This window comes from Psittacula echo (genome assembly GCF_963264785.1).
Source record: "Psittacula echo genome assembly, chromosome: 2".
Taxonomy (NCBI): domain Eukaryota; kingdom Metazoa; phylum Chordata; class Aves; order Psittaciformes; family Psittacidae; genus Psittacula; species Psittacula echo.
In genome coordinates this window covers 160,413,662-160,430,942 of record NC_137737.1, presented here as the reverse complement: position 1 = coordinate 160,430,942, position 17,281 = coordinate 160,413,662, and the positions used below count along the sequence as shown (strand labels likewise).

At 53.3% G+C, this 17,281-nt stretch overlaps 1 protein-coding gene and 2 pseudogenes across 3 annotated transcripts; all 3 read left to right on the top strand.

The window, feature by feature from the left end:
* Window positions 1-5,553: 5,553 nt before the first annotated feature.
* Window positions 5,554-5,868, top strand: LOC308217240 (feather keratin 1 pseudogene; annotated as a pseudogene). The gene has a single exon. The product of its transcript is annotated as a feather keratin 1 pseudogene (transcript).
* Window positions 5,869-8,478: 2,610 nt separating this feature from the next.
* LOC308218107 (feather keratin 1-like) lies at window positions 8,479-10,684 on the top strand (the record flags this gene model as incomplete). The annotated part of the gene is made up of 2 exons (XM_080611761.1): window positions 8,479-8,749; window positions 10,611-10,684. 2 exons carry the CDS (start codon window positions 8,479-8,481, stop codon window positions 10,682-10,684), a joined length of 345 nt encoding a protein of 114 aa, XP_080467887.1.
* A 3,279-nt stretch (window positions 10,685-13,963) lies between these two features.
* On the top strand, window positions 13,964-14,278 carry LOC308217517 (feather keratin 1 pseudogene; annotated as a pseudogene). The gene has a single exon. The product of its transcript is annotated as a feather keratin 1 pseudogene (transcript).
* Window positions 14,279-17,281: the final 3,003 nt, after the last annotated feature.

Below are 17,281 nucleotides of genomic sequence, written 5' to 3'. Positions count from 1 at the left end.
CTCTCCGAATGAGTCTCTTAAACAGGCCAAAATCTGCCCTCCGGAAGTCCAAGGTATAGGTCTTATTGATGTTCCTCCTGATTTCCCTGAGTATTGACAATTCTACAATTTCATGATCACTGTGCCCCAGGCAACCTCCAACCTTCACCTCACCCACCAATCCATCTCTATTAGTGAACGACAGGTCTAACATAGACCCTCCCCTGGTAGTCTCGCTCACCAGCTGTGACAGAAAGTTATCCTTCACACACTCTAAAAACTTTCTGGACTGCCTTTTTTGAGCTGTATGAAATTCCCAACATATATCTGGTAGGTTGAAGTCGCCTACAAGAACAAGGGCTGAAGATCCAGAAACATTCTCCAGTTGCTTATAAAACAAGTTGTCCACTTCTTCTTTCTGGTTGGGTGGACGATAACAGACCCCCAATAGGATATCAGCCTTACCGGCCTTCCCCTTGATTCTTACCCATAAACATTCAACTTCATCATCATTAATTTCAATACCTATAACATCTAAGACCTCCCTAATATAAAGGGCCACCCCTCCACCCCTTCTCCCTTTTCTGTCTCTTCTGAAGAGCTTGTAGCCATTCAATACGATGTTCCAGCTATTTGACTCGTCCCACCACGTTTCTGTGATGGCGACTACATCATAGCTATATTGTTGCACCATGGCTTCCAGCTCTTCTTGTTTATTCCTCATACTACATGCATTAGTATACATACACCTCAGCTGATCCACCGATTTCACCACCAACCCAGGCTGATTACCCTTGGACCTGCTTCCAGTCAGCCCAGCTGCATCCCCTTCCCCCTTCAAACCTAGTTTAAAGCCCTTTCAATGAGTTCTGCCAATTCATGAGCAAAGATTCTTCTACCCTTAACAGAGAGATGCAACCCATCCGTGTCCAGTAGGCCAGGTGCTGTAAAGGTTGTCCCATGGTCAAAGAACCCAATGTTCTGCCGACGACACCAACCCTTGAGCCACTTGTTAATAATGTGGGCTCTCCTGTTCCTTTCATTAAATTTTTCTGCCACCAAAGGGATCGAGGAAAAGATCACCTGGGCTCCTGCCCTATCAACCACCTGACTCAGTACCCTAAAGTCCCTTTTAATTGCTTTAACACTCCTCCTTTCAATCTCGTCACTGCCAGCCTGGAGTATCAGCAGTGGATAATAATCAGAGGGCCTAATCAACCCAGAAAGTCTCTCAGTGATCTCCCGTATCCAGGCCCCAGGGAGGCAGCAGACCTCCCTGTAGAGTGGGTCCTGTCGGCATACGGGTCCCTCTGTTCCCCTTAGAAGTGAGTCCCCCACTACAACTACCCTTCTTTTCTTTTTGATGTTAGAAGTGGTAATTCGTCCTACAGGTAAAGCATGATTGAGAGGCTCACTGAGTAAATTATTGTTTCCTAAATCATCTAGTTGGCTCTCTAGATCCTCCTGATCCAGGGTCTCATATCTGTTCTGAAACGGTATCTGAGTTGGTAATGGGGGTCGGGAGAAAATGTTATTATTACCCCTCCGAACAGAGACCCATTTCCAATCCCCTTTGTCAACCAGGTGCCCTTCTACTTCTTGGCAGTTGGAGGCATGGGAGTCTTCTGACTCCTGGTGGGCCTCCCTCAAAGGTTCCAGGGTAGAACTCCACCAATCTATTTCCTTTTCACTTTCCCTAATACTCCTTAGTCTTTCAACTTCTTCCTTCAGCTCAGTCACCAATAATAAAAGATTACTAACCTGTTCGCACCTCAGGCAAATGTCCTCTGCCCCTGGTACTACTGATAAGCTCAAACACTCTGCACAGGAAGGGGTCTGTACAGACACATCCTTTTTGGAGGGTTCCGTTAAGTTACTTACACTCTTGCTCACTACAGGTTTTGATCGCGTAAGAACCATTACTTCCAAAGCCCTGCTTGCCCTGCCTGCGCGAACTGCCGCGCAAACTGCCTCTTCTATAATCCAATTACGACCCGGGTCGCCGTGCTCCCTGGAAGCTCTTAGACTTAAATACTAGAGCCAAGCCCCCCGTTTAAAAGCCCCGCCGAGTCTCCTCCTTCTGGCCTCTCCAAAGGCAGGCTGGGAAATGAAGTCTCCGTGCTCTGGGCCCGTTTAAAAGCCCCGCCGAGTCTCCTCCTTCCAGCCTCTCCAAAGGCAAACTGCTCATTCAACCTCAACCAGCACAAAGGCCATCAAGCTGGTGGAAAAGGTCCACCAGGCCACAGTAACGTATTAAATCCCCTGCAAAACCCTCCTGTGGGCTTCCAGCACAGACACCAGCTCTTCCCTTGCCAAAAACCTTGGAAATGCTAATGCACTTCTACCCACACCTGACATACAAGCTCCACATGGCAGCACACACTTGACCAAGTCTCTTTCCAAGCACAACTGCCCATGGCAGGGGGGTTGGAATTAGATGATCCCAAGGTCCTTTCCAACCCTAACTATTCTGTGATTTTATGATTCTAACTACCTGGCCATCACAACAAGCAGAACCATAGCAAAGAGAATCATTTAGTGCACAAGGGACCTCTGGGGATCACCTAAAATTTCACCAGCATTGAAGAGAGCAAGAACACCTCCCCACACACCACCAACCTGACAGCAAATCTCTTCCTATGCTGCCATGGAGACTCTTGCCCTCTTTTGCTGCAAGGGTGAATTCCTGCAACATCCTGAGCTTGTTCTCCACAACCACCACAAAGTTGTATCAGCAAAGCTGCTTCCCAGCCTCTCAGTCTCCAGTACGTTCTGACAACAGGCACCATTCCTCCCTACATGGAAAACTTTACATTTCTTCCTGTTGAACTTCAGGAGATTCCTGTCTGCCCATTCCCCAGCACCTCCTGTTCCCTCTACAGCACAGCACAACCGTCCAGCATCTCAGGCTCTCTCCAGATTTTGCATCATCTCTAAACCTGCTGAGAGAGCACTCAAGCCAACTGCCCACAAGCACAGGTGACCCCACACCCCATGACCATGCAAGGGGAGAAAGCATCAAAGGCGTTGCAGGAATACTGAGGTAAACAGCAGAACAGCACTCTCCTTCTTCACAAAACTCAGCAAATCAAAGTAGAACACCCTTACAAAGGTGAGAATGAGGACCCTAGGCCCACTGTAGGAGAGGATCTGGTTAGAGACCATCTTAAAAACCTAAATGTACACAAGTCCATGGGACCTGATGAAATCCATCCGCGGGTCCTGAAGGAGCTGGCGAATGAAGTTGCTAAGCCACTGGCCATCATATTTGAAAAATCATGGCAGTCAGGTGAAGTTCCCGATGACTGGAAGAAGGGCAATATAACCCCCATTTTCAAGAAGGGGAAAATGGATGACCCGGGGATTACAGACCAGTCAGTCTCACCTCTGTGCCTGGCAAAAGCTTGGAGCAGATTCTCCTGGAAGACATGCTAAGGCACATGAAAAACAAGGAGGTGCTTGGTGACAGCCACCGTGGCTTCACTAAGGGGAAATCCTGCCTGACCAATTTGGTGGCCTTCTATGTTGGGGCTATGAAACTGAGGGACAGGGGCAGAGCAGTTGACATCATCTACCTGGACTTGTGTAAAGCGTTCGACACTGTCCCACATGGCATCCTTGTCTCTCAATTGGAGAGACATCAGTTTGATGGGTGGACCACTCGGTGGATAAAGAACTGGCTGGGTGGCCGCACGCAAAGAGTTGTGGTCAATGGCTCGATGTCCGGCTGGAGACCAGTAACGAGTGGTGTCCCTCAGGGATCGGTGTTGGGACCGGTCTTGTTCAACATCTTTGTCGGTGACATGGACAGGGGGATTGAGTGTGCCCTCAGCAAGTTTGCCGATGACACCAAGCTGTGTGGTTCGGTTGATACGCCAGAGGGAAGGGATGCCATCCGGAGGGACCTCGACACGCTTGTGAGGTGGGCTGATGCCAACCTTATGAAGTTTAACCATGCCAAGTGCAAGGTCCTACACCTGGGTCACAGCAATTCCAGGCACAGCTACAGGTTGGGCAGAGAAGTAATTCAGAGCGGCCCTGCAGAGAAGGACTTGGGGTATTGGTCGATGAAAAAATGAACATGAGCCGGCTGCAGTGTGCGCTCGCAGCCCAGAAAGCCAACCGTATCCTGGGCTGCATCAAGAGGAGCGTGACCAGCAGGTCGAAGGAGGTGATCCTGCCCCTCTACTCTGCTCTCGTGAGACCTCACTTGGAGCATTGTGTGCAGTTCTGGTGTCCTCAACATAAAAAGGACATGGAACTGTTGGAACAAGTCCTGAGGAGGGCCACAAGGATGAGCAGGGGACTGGAGCACCTCCCGTATGGAGACAGGCTGAGAAAGTTGGGGCTGTTCAGCCTGGAGAAGAGAAGGCTGCGTGGAGACCTCAGAGCAGCCTTCCAGTATCTGAAGGGGGCCTACAAGGATGCTGGGAAGGGACTCTTCATTAGGGACTCTAGTGACAGGACAAGGGGTGATGGGTTCAAACTTAAACAGGGGAAGTTTAGATTGGATCTAAGGAAGAAATTCTTTACTGAGAGGGTGGTGAGGCACTGGAATGGGTTGCCCAGGGAGGTTGTGAATGCTCCATCCTTGGCGGTGTTCAAGGCCAGGTTGGATGAGGCCTTGGGTGCCATGGTTTAGTGTGGGGTGTCCCTGCCCATGGCAGGGGGGTTGGAACTAGATGATCTCAAGGTCCTTTCCAACCCTGACTATTCTATGATTCTATGATACTTACAAGGTGCCCCACATCAAGCACTGCATCAAACCAGAGGCCAGGCTGCAAACATGCCACTCATAAAAGAGGGTAGTGCTACGACTGGGCCAACGCAATATTCTGGACAGATTGGAAGTGCTCCCCACATCACAGGAATAACCAGAGCTCAAGCACCGTTTCCAGGATAACAGCCTGCTCTTGTGAACTGCCCTCCCCTGACATGGCTATGAGGACATGGAAAACCTCTTCACAAGGCACCCACAAACCACACCACACGAGTGACCTCACTGACACCACCCCACCTCTCTAATGCTCTGGCCATGTCTGCAGAATACCCTGACAGATACTTTCCATGCAAATCATCCCAAACGCACACTGTCACTTGAAGGCTGCCGCCAGGGCCACATGGACACGTCCTCAACAGGAGGACATGCAAAGAGAGCACTGTGGGAAGGAAAACGCTCCCCAGCTCATGACTTGCCAGGCTGTGGCACGCACCAGCTGCTTGCTGACAAATGCTGCCATGCGCAAAGGCTGTCCCGCCCCTCGGGGACCAGCATAAAAGCCAGCCCAGTGCCTCTGTCCCTCACTCGCCTCTGCTGACGCCTTCTCCTGCGCGCTCAACAAGGTGAGCCTCAAGCCCCTTGCCCTCTGCTCCTGCCCCCATGCCCCGGCTCTTCCAGCACGCTCTGCCCCAGCCTCAGCACCCCTGACGCCTCCCCAGCACCACAGCCCCACAGCCCCACACCAGCCTCCCCACTGCCTCGCCCTCCTGCACCACCGCCCCTCGCACCCCCACGCCCTCCGCTCTCCCCACACCCTCTCCTCTCCTCTGCCAGGGCCCCTCCACACCACAGACATGGCCTGCTACGACCTCTGCCGCCCCTGCGGACCCACCCCGCTGGCCAACAGCTGCAACGAGCCCTGTGTCAGGCAATGCGAGGACTCCCGCGTCGTCATCCAGCCTTCCACCGTGCTGGTCACCCTGCCAGGACCCATCCTCACCTCCTTCCCCCAGAGCACCGCCGTCGGATCCTCCTCATCCGCTGCCGTGGGCAGCGAACTCAGCGCCCAGGGAGTGCCCATCTCCTCTGGGGGCTTCGGCTACGGCCTTGGCTACGGCTTCGGAGGCCTGGGCTGCTACGGCAGAGGAAGAGGCTGCAACATCTGCTAAGGGTCATTGACAGCATGCCTGGAACCAGCTACCCACACCATGAAAGCCATGGGAATGAGTGAGGATACATGTCCGAGCTATTTCTGATTTCCTCCTCACAGCTCCTCTTCTCAAAGCACCAAGAAAGGAAGCAAAGCAGGGGCCAGCCCAGCCTGTCTGTTACCATCACCCATTGACTTCCTCCTCTTCTGCCACTTCCTTCTCCACATCACTCCATCTACTATGTCAGGTACTCTCTGGCACAACCAGCATCTCACAGGCTAAGAAAGATTCATGAGACCTTAAGTGGGCTCTTCCCAATTCAGGGCAGGAAGACCTCGCTACTCTGACAGCATGTACTTCAAACAGAAAACCTCAGAGCATGGTCATCCTACCAACACCTTAGACCAGCTCTCTACCATCTCATGCTTGTACATTTTCACTCTTATGCCTCAATAAAGTTCTTCTGCAGCCAAGCCTGTGACACCTCCTCTTCCTTACTTCTACCAAGGCTCTTCCAACATTACATAGCACAACGCCAGGTCTCAACAGGCCATCGAGCCAAGTGAACAAGGGCCACAAAGTCTCTCTTAGGAAATACACCACCACAATCAGCAACAAAACAAAGTGACACGTGGAGGCCTTCCAGAATGTGACACAGGCCCGTCACTGGCACATACTAATCATTGAACATGACATTGTCTCCCTATGCATGACAGTGGTGATGGCACCACAGGCTCATGAGACCGTTCGGGTGGGTTCCCAGGGCCAACTACACAGGAACTCATGGCCGTGCCACCGACTACTGCGAGGACCACGGGTATCCCACGCAGGGTGCCCAGGTCACCAGCCTCCTGCTCTGGGAACCTCTCCTGACTCAGGTGTGGGTTCCTGTTCCAATGACCTTCTGGCTGCATTTTCCCCATCCCACCCATGTCACAGTCCCCAGGCCATGGTCTCACCTTGCTATGGGGTCCACAAATGATGCTTTGGTGGAATGCTTAGAGGGCCACCAGCACCTCATCACTGCAGGCTCCAACAGTGCAAGGGGTCTCCGGACAGAACATCCTGCCTGCTGCTGTATTTCTGAAACACCTCTGCAGGGACCCCAAGCCAACATCCGTCTACTCTGAGGTCACAAAGAAAGACCCCACTGTGAGGTCACAATCCTCCTCACCATGGCTCAGCAAAGCCCTGCATGGGTCACTGGAAACAAGTGCAGGAACAAGCCTGTAACCCTGTTCTCCTGTGAAGACGGAGTTCTGCGGTGAGTTGACCATGGCTGGCCACCAAGCGCTCACTGAACGGCTCCATCACTCCTTTTCCGCAACCAGGTAGGGGAAGAAGCTCCCAAGGAGAGAGAAGGACATGGAGATTACTCACCAGGTTGCAGTGGCAGCAAAACAGACTTGACTCAGGGAAATTCATTTATCAAAATTAAATGTCAGAGAAGAATTAAGAGAAATAAAATCAACTTTTAAAACACCTGTCCCCAACGTCTCCCTTCATCAAGGTTCATCTTCCCTTCGAAATTACTTACTCCCTTGCGCAAAATAGCACAGAGGGATGGGAATGGGAATTGTGGTCAGTTCACCCCACGTTGTCTCTGCTCTTCCTTCCCCCTCACGCTCTTCCCCGGCTCCATCATGGGGCCTCTCCCACAGGAAACAGCCCTCCACAAACTTACATGGGTCTTTCTCACAGGCTCTGTCAGACTTGGAGAAAGCTTCGGGCATCTTCTCACGGAAGACAACACAGCAGAATAATTGCTACCAAAACATTTCCACGTAAACCCACTACAGCCAGGGACAACCTCACAAGCACAAGGGCACCAGGACACCCACAGAGCTCACCCAAAAGGCAACGCCTAAAGCCAGGCTTAGTGACCTGGCAGCAGGACAGGGAGGGACTGAAGGCAATGGAAGGGGCAGCCCCTCACGCACTACAATTACAAAGCCCTGACCAGCCTGACAGGGCTGCCGGGACATGAGGTCCCCTCTTCACAACGCAGCACGAGTGCCACAGGATGACATCACTGACGACACCACCACCTCTGCAATGCTTTTGTTGCATGTTCTGCCAAATGCCCTGACATGCGCCATCAACACCAAGCCTTTGGTCTCTAATACTTGAAACGTACCGCCAGGGCCAGCAGGACACGTCCTCAACAGGAGGACATGAACATTCAGAATTCTTGGAAGGAAAACACAACCACAACTAATTGCTTGGAAGGATTTGACACACACCAGCTGCTTGCACAAACATGCTGTCATGCACAAAGATGCTGTCTCAGCCCCCTCAGGCACTCCAGGACCAGCATAAAAGCCGGCCCAGCGCCTCTGTCCCTCACTCGCCTCTGCTGACGCCTTCTCCTGCGCGCTCAACAAGGTGAGCCTCAAGCCCCTTGCCCTCTGCTCCTGCCCCCCTGGCCCGGCTCTTCCAGCACGCTCTGCCCCAGCCTCAGCACCCCTGACGCCTCCCCAGCACCACAGCCCCACAGCCCCACACCAGCCTCCCCACTGCCTCGCCCTCCTGCACCACCGCCCCTCGCACCCCCACGCCCTCCGCTCTCCCCACACCCTCTCTCCTCTCCTCTCCTCTCCTCTGCCAGGGCCCCTCCACACCACAGACATGGCCTGCTACGACCTCTGCCGCCCCTGCGGACCCACCCCGCTGGCCAACAGCTGCAACGAGCCCTGTGTCAGGCAGTGCCAGGACTCCCGCGTCGTCATCCAGCCTTCCACCGTGCTGGTCACCCTGCCAGGACCCATCCTCACCTCCTTCCCCCAGAGCACCGCCGTCGGATCCTCCTCATCCGCTGCCGTGGGCAGCGAACTCAGCGCCCAGGGAGTGCCCGTCTCCTCTGGGGGCTTCGGCTACGGCCTTGGCTACGGCTTCGGAGGCCTGGGCTGCTACGGCAGAGGAAGAGGCTACAACATCTGCTAAGGACCCTCAACAACATTTGTGACACCAAACACCTACACCCTTCAAGCCCTGGAAGGGTCTGAAAATGCAGTTCTGGCCTGTTTCTGACACCTGGACCTGCCCTTCACAGCTCCTGCTCTCAAAATACTCAAAGAAGAAGAGAACGTGACCAGCCTGTGCTGCCTGGAAGCATGGCCCATGGGCCTCCTTCTCTTCTTCCACTTCCTGCTTTCATTACCCTTTCAGCTATTTCTGCTACTCTCTGCTGCAACCATCATCTCACAAGTGGAAATCCATCATGGGAAATGCCAGGGAGCTGCTCCCACTGCAGGGCACAAACATTTGACACTCTGGTAAAATCTGATCCAAGCAGAAGACCTTGGCAAATGGTCACTCTACTTGCACCTCAGATCCTCTCCCTTCCACTTGGTGCTTCTGACTTCTCAACCCTTCTGCCTCAATAAAGTTCTCCTGCATCCCAGCCTGAGGTGCCTCCTCTTCCTTTCTTCTACCAAGGTCTCTACAGGCCCTCAGGGTGGGTCAAGTATGGCCACTAGTCCCCTCCTAGCAAATATACCAGGACACCCAACAACGACACACACTGGGAGGTGGAGGCCTTCTAGAACGTGACACAAGCCCATCCCTGGCTCACACTAATGATTTGATAACACCTCCCTATGCATGCCTCTGATGAAGCACTGCCAGGACACACTTGACTAACTCTCCTCCCCAGCATGGCTCTCCAGCTCAGCAAGCAGAATCACACAATCATTTATTTAAGCAGGAACCTCTGGAAAGCAGCTGCTTCAACCCCCAGGCTCCAGCAGGGCCACCTACAGCAGCTTCTCCTAGACATAGTCAGTTGGGTATCAGTAGCATAAAAGCTGGCCCAGCGCCTCAGCATGCCTGAAATCCCGGAGAGAATGGGCCCACCTCGTGCTGCCTGGACACATGGCTCATGGACCTCCTCTTCTTCTCCAAATGCCTTCTCTGCACTTCTCATTCTGATCTAATCCACTTCAAACACCATCTCACAACCTAAACCTCACAAGGAATCTCTAGTGCACTGCTCCCTCTGTGGGGCACAAAGACCTCAGGATTAGGGCAAGACCTGCTACACACAGGGGACCTGGCTGATGGTTGCCTTACTTTACCTCATACTGGTTCCCTTGGTTCTCCTGCCATTTTTTTCATCAATAAATTTCTGCATCTAAGCCTCAGACACCTCCTCTTCTTTACTTTTCCCAGGGCTCATCCAACCTCTACCAGAACAAAGCTAGGGCTCAATAGGCCATCAGTGTGGGTGAAAAAGGACACAATGATTTTCCTGGGAAGTATGCCACCACAACCAACAAAGACCGACACCTGGGGTGCTTTCACAACATGACAGAGGTTTGAGCCAGTGCAGGCTCAAAGAGTCTTGAACATGACAACAGTGCCACGAGCAAACCAGCAATGGAGTCTCCACAGGCTCTTGAGACCATTCAGGTGGAGTCCAAGGGCCACCCACAGAGGGACTCGTGGCCCCATTCCCCCTTGCTGCAAGGACCTTGGGTATCCCATGCAGTGTGCGCAGGTCACCACCCTTCCTGCTCTGAGATCCTCCTCTGACCCAGGTGTGAGTCCTTGTTGCACTGACCTTCTGGATGAAAGGTCCCCATTCCACACAAGCCAGAGTTCCCAGGCCATGATCCCACCTTGCTACGGGGTCCACAAATGACGCCTTGGAGTTTCCCCAAGCTCCTCAGCTCCTTCCCCCAGAGCACCGCCGTCGGATCCTCCTCATCCGCTGCCGTGGGCAGCGAACTCAGCGCCCAGGGAGTGCCCGTCTCCTCTAGGGGCTTCGGCCTTTGGCTACGGCTTCGGAGGCCTGGGCTGCTACGGCAGAGGAAGAGGCTGCAACATCTGCTAAGGGTCATTGACAGCATGCCTGGAACCAGCCACCCACACTATGGAAGCCATGGGAATGAGTGAGGATACATGTCCGGGCTATTTCTGATTTGCTGCTCTCAGCTCCTCCTCTCCAGGCATCAAGAAAGCAAGCAAAGCAGGGGCCAGCCCAGCCTGTCTGTTACCATCACCCATGGACCTCCTCCTCTTCTCCCACTTCCTTCTCCACATCACTCCATCTGCTATGTCAGGTACTCTCTGCCACAACCAGCATCTCACAGGCTAAGAAAGATTCAGAGGACCTTTAGTGGGCTCCTCCCAGTTCAGGGCAGGAAGACCTTGGTACTCTGACTACATGTACTTCAAACAGAAAACCTCAATGAATGGTCATCCTACTCAGACCTCAGACCACCTCTCTACCACCTGATGCTTTCACATTTTCGCTCTTTTGTCTCAATAAAGATCTTCTGCATCTCAGCCTGTGACGCCTCCACTTCCTTACTTCTACTAAAGGTCTTCTGACTTCACACAGCACAAAGCCAGGCCAGCGGAGCGGTGGAAAAGGACCTCGAGGTCTTGGGCAGGAAATATGCCACCACAGCCAGCAACAACTCAGGCTGAAACATGGAGGTCTTCCAGAATGTGACACAAGACCACCACTGGCACGAGCTATTGATCTGATAACGCTCCTCCGTGCATGCCTCTGATGAAGTGCCCCTGTGCCACCACACACTTGACTAACTCTCCTCCCCAGCATGGCTCCCCAGCCCTCCCAGCAAACAGAATCACACAATCATTCAGTTTGCCAGAAACCTTCCAATAGCACCTGTTTCACCCCCTCTGACATAGTAGGGCCACTTATAGCAGCTTGTCCTAAACATGCCCAGTTGGGTTTTCAGTAGATCCCACCAAGGAGACTCTACAACCTCTTCCACCTATTGACAATCCTCACGTGAAAAAAGGTCAATGTCAATTCGGCAATTCCTTCTTTGCTCATGGAATTCCATCTGGTTTCTCTTGTGGCCACAGCCTGATCATGAGCCTCTGGGCCCAGCCCTTCAGCCACTTTGCAGTCCGCCTCACTGGGCCCTTGCACAACCCAGACTTTCTCGACTTCTCTAGGAACATATACTGGAATACAGTGACGACGGCTTCCTTCAAGTACAGCTCAACAACAGACACTGCTTGGCCTTTCTCCAGCACCCAGTAACTTCAACAGAGAAGACATAGAGGTCGGTCAAGCACAATTTCCACTCCCAAAACCCACATCTAAACCACAGCCCACCACCTTGACCTTGCGGGGCATGGCACTGCTTTCCAGGAAGGATTCTTCTTCCACCTCCATGGATCTCTTCCACTGGGGAGCCCAAAACTCGACACAGAACTCCAGGTGATGCTCCACCAAGGAGCAGAAGAGTGTCCATTCCTCCCCTTGCTGCAAGGACCTTGGGTATCCCATGCAGAGTGCCAGGGTCACCACCCTCCTTGCTATGCAGTCCTTCTCTGATCCAGGTGTGGGGTCGGTGTTGCACTGACCACCAGGCTGCTTGGTCCCCATTCCAAACATGCCCGAGTTCCCAGGCCATGGTCTCACCTTGCTATGGGGTCCACAAATGATGCCTTGGAGGTTCCCCAAACACCAGCCCCTCTTCACTGCGCAGTCCAACAGTGACCCATGCAGGGGATGTCCTCACCAGCATCCTCCCTGCTGCAGAATCTCTGGACCACCTCTGCAGGAGACCCCAACTCACCATCCCTCTGCTCTGAGGTCACACAGAAAGCCCCCACTGTGAGGTCACAATCCCCCTCACCTTGGTCCAGAGAGGCTCTGCATGGGGCACAGGGACAAGTGCAGGACCAAGCCTGTGACCCAGCCCTGCTGTGAAGATGGGGCTCTCTGTGGTGTTGACCTTGGCTGAGCACCAACTGCTCTTTGAGCTTCTCTATCACTCCTTTTCCTTAACTGGATGAGAGGAGGAGAATATGACCAAAGGATCCTGACTCAAAATAAGGACATGGAGATCACTCATAGCTTTTCAACGGCAACAAAACACACTTGACTCAGGGAAATTAATTTAAATCACCAAAATCAAAAGTCAGTAGAATTCTGGGAAATAAAAAGAAATCTGAAAACACCATCCCCCTCTCCCTCCCTTCGTTAGGTTCAACTTCCCTCCTGAAGTACATATCCCCTCACCCGAAATAGCAGAAAGGGGTGAGGAATTGGGGATTGTGATCAGCTGAACACACATTGTCACTTCTCCTCTTTCCTTCACACACACTTTCCCTGTCCATCCTGGGGTCCCCTCACACGAAGTGGTCCTCCATGAACTTATGCAACACACATGCTCCCAACAGGCTCTACCAGACATGGGGGAAGTTTCAGGCCTCTTCTCACAAAGCCACGTTGGCAGCCCTATGCCTACAAAACACTTTCCAGAGAAATACACTATTGCAAGGGACAACCTTAGAGCACAAAGGGCACCGAGACACCCCCACAGCTCACCCAACAGGAAAGGACAGGCCTACAGACAGCCTTAGAGACCTGGCAGCAAGGTGGCGAGGGACCGAATGTGATGGAAGGGGCAGCCCCACACGGCCAGCACAGGCCAAAGCCCAGACCAGCCTGACAGGGCTGCTACGACGTAGGGACCCCTCATCACACCACATCCGCAAACCACACCAAAGGAGCGCCGCAAGGTGACATCACCAATGACACCCCCACCTCTCCAATGCTTCGTTTCCATGTTTTGCACAATCTGTCACACACCATCAACACCAAGTTTTTGACCTGTCATAATCACACTAGAAAGCTGCCGCCAGGACCAGATGGACACATCCTCAAGAGAAGGGCATGAAATTGCAGAACTGCAGAAAGAAAAACACAACCACAACTAATTGCTTGCAAGGATTTGACATACACAAGCTGCTTGCACAAACATGCTGTCATGTACAAAGACTGCCTGAGCACCCTCGGGCACTCCAGGACCAGCATAAAAGCCGGCCCAGTGCCTCTGTCCCTCACTCGCCTCTGCTGACGCCTTCTCCTGCGCGCTCAACAAGGTGAGCCTCAAGCCCCTTGCCCTCTGCTCCTGCCCCCCTGGCCCAGCTCTTCCAGCACGCTCTGCCCCAGCCTCAGCACCCCTGACGCCTCCCCAGCACCACAGCCCCACAGCCCCACACCAGCCTCCCCACTGCCTCGCCCTCCTGCACCACCGCCCCTCGCACCCCCATGCCCTCCGCTCTCCCCACACCCTCTCCTCTCTCCTCTCCTCTGCCAGGGCCCCTCCACACCACAGACATGGCCTGCTACGACCTCTGCCGCCCCTGCGGACCCACCCCGCTGGCCAACAGCTGCAACGAGCCCTGTGTCAGGCAGTGCCAGGACTCCCGCGTCGTCATCCAGCCTCCCGCCGTGCTGGTCACCCTGCCAGGACCCATCCTCACCTCCTTCCCCCAGAGCACCGCCGTCGGATCCTCCTCATCCGCTGCCGTGGGCAGCGAACTCAGCGCCCAGGGAGTGCCCGTCTCCTCTGGGGGCTTCGGCTACGGCCTTGGCTACGGCTTCGGAGGCCTGGGCTGCTACGGCAGAGGAAGAGGCTACAACATCTGCTAAGGGTCATTGACAACATTCCTGAAACCACTCACCTACATTCTAGAAGCAAAGACATGGACTGAGGATCCACATCTGGGCTGGTTTTCATGTGTGGACCTGCCCGCAACAGCTTCTAATCTCGTGGTACCAGGAGAGGAAGCAGGGCTGGGGGCCAGCCCAGCCTGTTTGTACCATAGCACATGGACCTTCCTCTTTTTCCATTTCTTTCTGTGCATCACTCCTTTGGCGATGTCCAGTACCTTCTGCTGTAAAAATCATCTCAAATGGCAAAAGCCATTGGGGGAAACTATGTAGATCTGATCCTTCTGCAAGGCAGAAAGATCTTGATACTCTGGCATAGTCTTTTGCAAGCAGAAGACCTTGACAGATGGTCACTCTACTTGTACATCAGACCCTTTCCTTTCCAGTTGGTGCCTTTATCTTTTCACACTCTTACCTCAATAAAGTTCTCCTGCATCCCAGCCTGAGAAGCCTCCTCTTCCTTTCTTTTACCAAGGCTCTTCCAACTTCACCCATCAAAAGTCAGGTCTCTACAGGCCATTAGGATTGGTGGACAAGGGCCACTAGTCATCTCCAAGGATAAATGCCAGGACACCCAACAACAACACACAGTGGCAGGAGGAGGCCTTCTAGAACGTGACATAAGCCCATCACTGGCTCAAACAAATGATTTCATGTGATAATGCTCCCCTCTGCATACCTCAGATGAAGTGTCCCACTGCCAGCACACACTTGACTAACTCAGAGTTAGTAGCTAGTGTCCAGCTACAGCAGCTTGGCTTAGACATGAACAGTTGGGTTTTCAGTAGCTTCCACCTTGGAGACTTCACAACCTCATCCACTCTGACCATCCTTACACTAAAAAAGGATTTCCTTTTTTGCCCATGGAATTTCTCCTTTTTTCTCTTGTGCCCAGAATCTCTTGTCCTGCCACTGACCACAAGCCTCTGGGCCCAGCCCTTCAGCAACTTTGCAGTCCTCCTCACTGGGCCCTTTTACAACCCAGACTTTCTCCACTTACTTGGAGTGTGTAATGGGAGACAGTGACAAAGGCTTCCTTCAAGTACAGCTCAACAACAGACACTGCTCTAACCTCAGCCAACACCCAGTGGCTTCAACAGGGAAGACACAGAGGTTGGTCAAGGACAACTTCCCCTACCAAAATCCACACCTAAAACCACAGCACGTCACCCTGACCTTGCTGGGCACTGCACTGCTCTCCAGGAAGGTTTCTTTTGTCACCTTCTGTGGGAATGAGGTCAGGCTGAACAACCTCTCTTTTGTAGCTCTTGATCTTCTTTACAATATGAGGGCATGAGTCTCCCCGAGTCTACTACAACTGCTCCCAGGCACCACGACTTGCTCCAAGAGCTCCCTGTCTCTCTTCTGCTGTACAGCCCAGAACTAGACACAGAAACCCAGGTGGTGTTCACCAGGGATCAGCAGTGTCCATTCTTCCCCTTGCTGCAAGGACCATAGGTATCTCATGCAGGGTGCCCAGGTCAGCACCCTCCTTGCTATGCAGTCCTTCTCTAACCCAGGGGTGGGTTCTTGTGGCACTGACCCCCTGGCTGCATTGTCCCCATTCCATTCATGCCCGAGTTCCCAGGCCATGGTCTCACCTTGCTATAGGGTCCACAAATGATTCCTTGGGGGGATCCTCAGGCCACCAGCCACTCTTCACTGCAGGGTCCAAAAGTGCAGGGGGTCTCCTGACCACCATCCTCCCTGCTGCAGAGTCTCTGGATCACCTCTGCAGGGTCCCCCAAGCCACCATCCCTCTGCTCTGAGGTCACAGAGAAAGCCCCCACTGTGAGGTCACAATCCTCCTCACATTGGCTCAGCAGGGCCCTGCATGGGGCACTTGGGACAAGGCACATGAACAAGCCAACACCTTCCCCAGCCTTCTTCAAGGTTAACCTTGCCTCCTGAATCACATATTCCCTCATCCGAAACGGCACATAGGGATGGGCAATGGAGGTTGTGATCAGTTCACCCCACATCTCTGCCACTCCTTCCTTCTCACACTCTTCCCCTGCTCCATCGTGGGGATCCTTCCAGAGGAAACAGCCTTGCACAAACTTATCCGAGCTGGATCCTTCCCACAGCCTTTATCAGACATGTGGGAAGCTTCTGGCATCTTCTTACAGAATCCACCACAGCAGCCCAATGGCTACCAAGACCTTCCCACATAAACCACCACAACCAGCTGAAACCTCACAAGCACAAAGGACACATAGACACCAACAGAGCTCATCCAGTGAGAAAGGACAGGCCTGAAGACAAACTTAGTGCCCTGGCAACAAGGCAGGACTGAACGGGATGGAAGGGGCAGCCCCTCACAGCCAGCACAGCTCCAAAGCCCAGACCAACCTGACAGGGCTGCGAGGACTTGGGGGCCCCTCTTCACAACACACCCACAAAACACAGCACATAAGTGCCACGGGATGGCCTCACTGACAACACCCCACCTCTCCAATGCTTTCTTCATGTCTACTGCCCGCCCTAACAAATGCCATTAACACCAAGCCTTTGACCTTTCAAGCGCAACAGCCTCTACTTTCCCAGAAACTACCTCTTGATCTTCTTCATGATACGAGGGCATGAGTCTCTTGCAGTTCACTGGGACTGCTCCCAGGCACCAGGACTTGCTCCATGAGTTTGATGTCTTTCTCTGGGCAGCCCAGAACTGGACACAGAACTCGAGGTGATGCTACACCAGGGATCAGTGGAGGGTCCATTCCTCCCCTTGCTGCAAGGACCCCAGGTATCTCATGCAGGGTGCCCAGGTCAGCATCCTCCTTGCTCTGGGGTCTTCCTCTAACACAGATGTGGGTCCTTGTTATACTGATTTTCTGGCTGCAAGGTCCCCATTCCACCCATGCCAGAGTGCGCAGGTCATGGTCTCACCTTGCTATGGGGTCCACAGCTGATTCCCTGGGGGATGCTCAGGACACCAGCCCCTCTTCACTGCAGGGTCCAGCAGTGCAGGGGGTCTCCTGA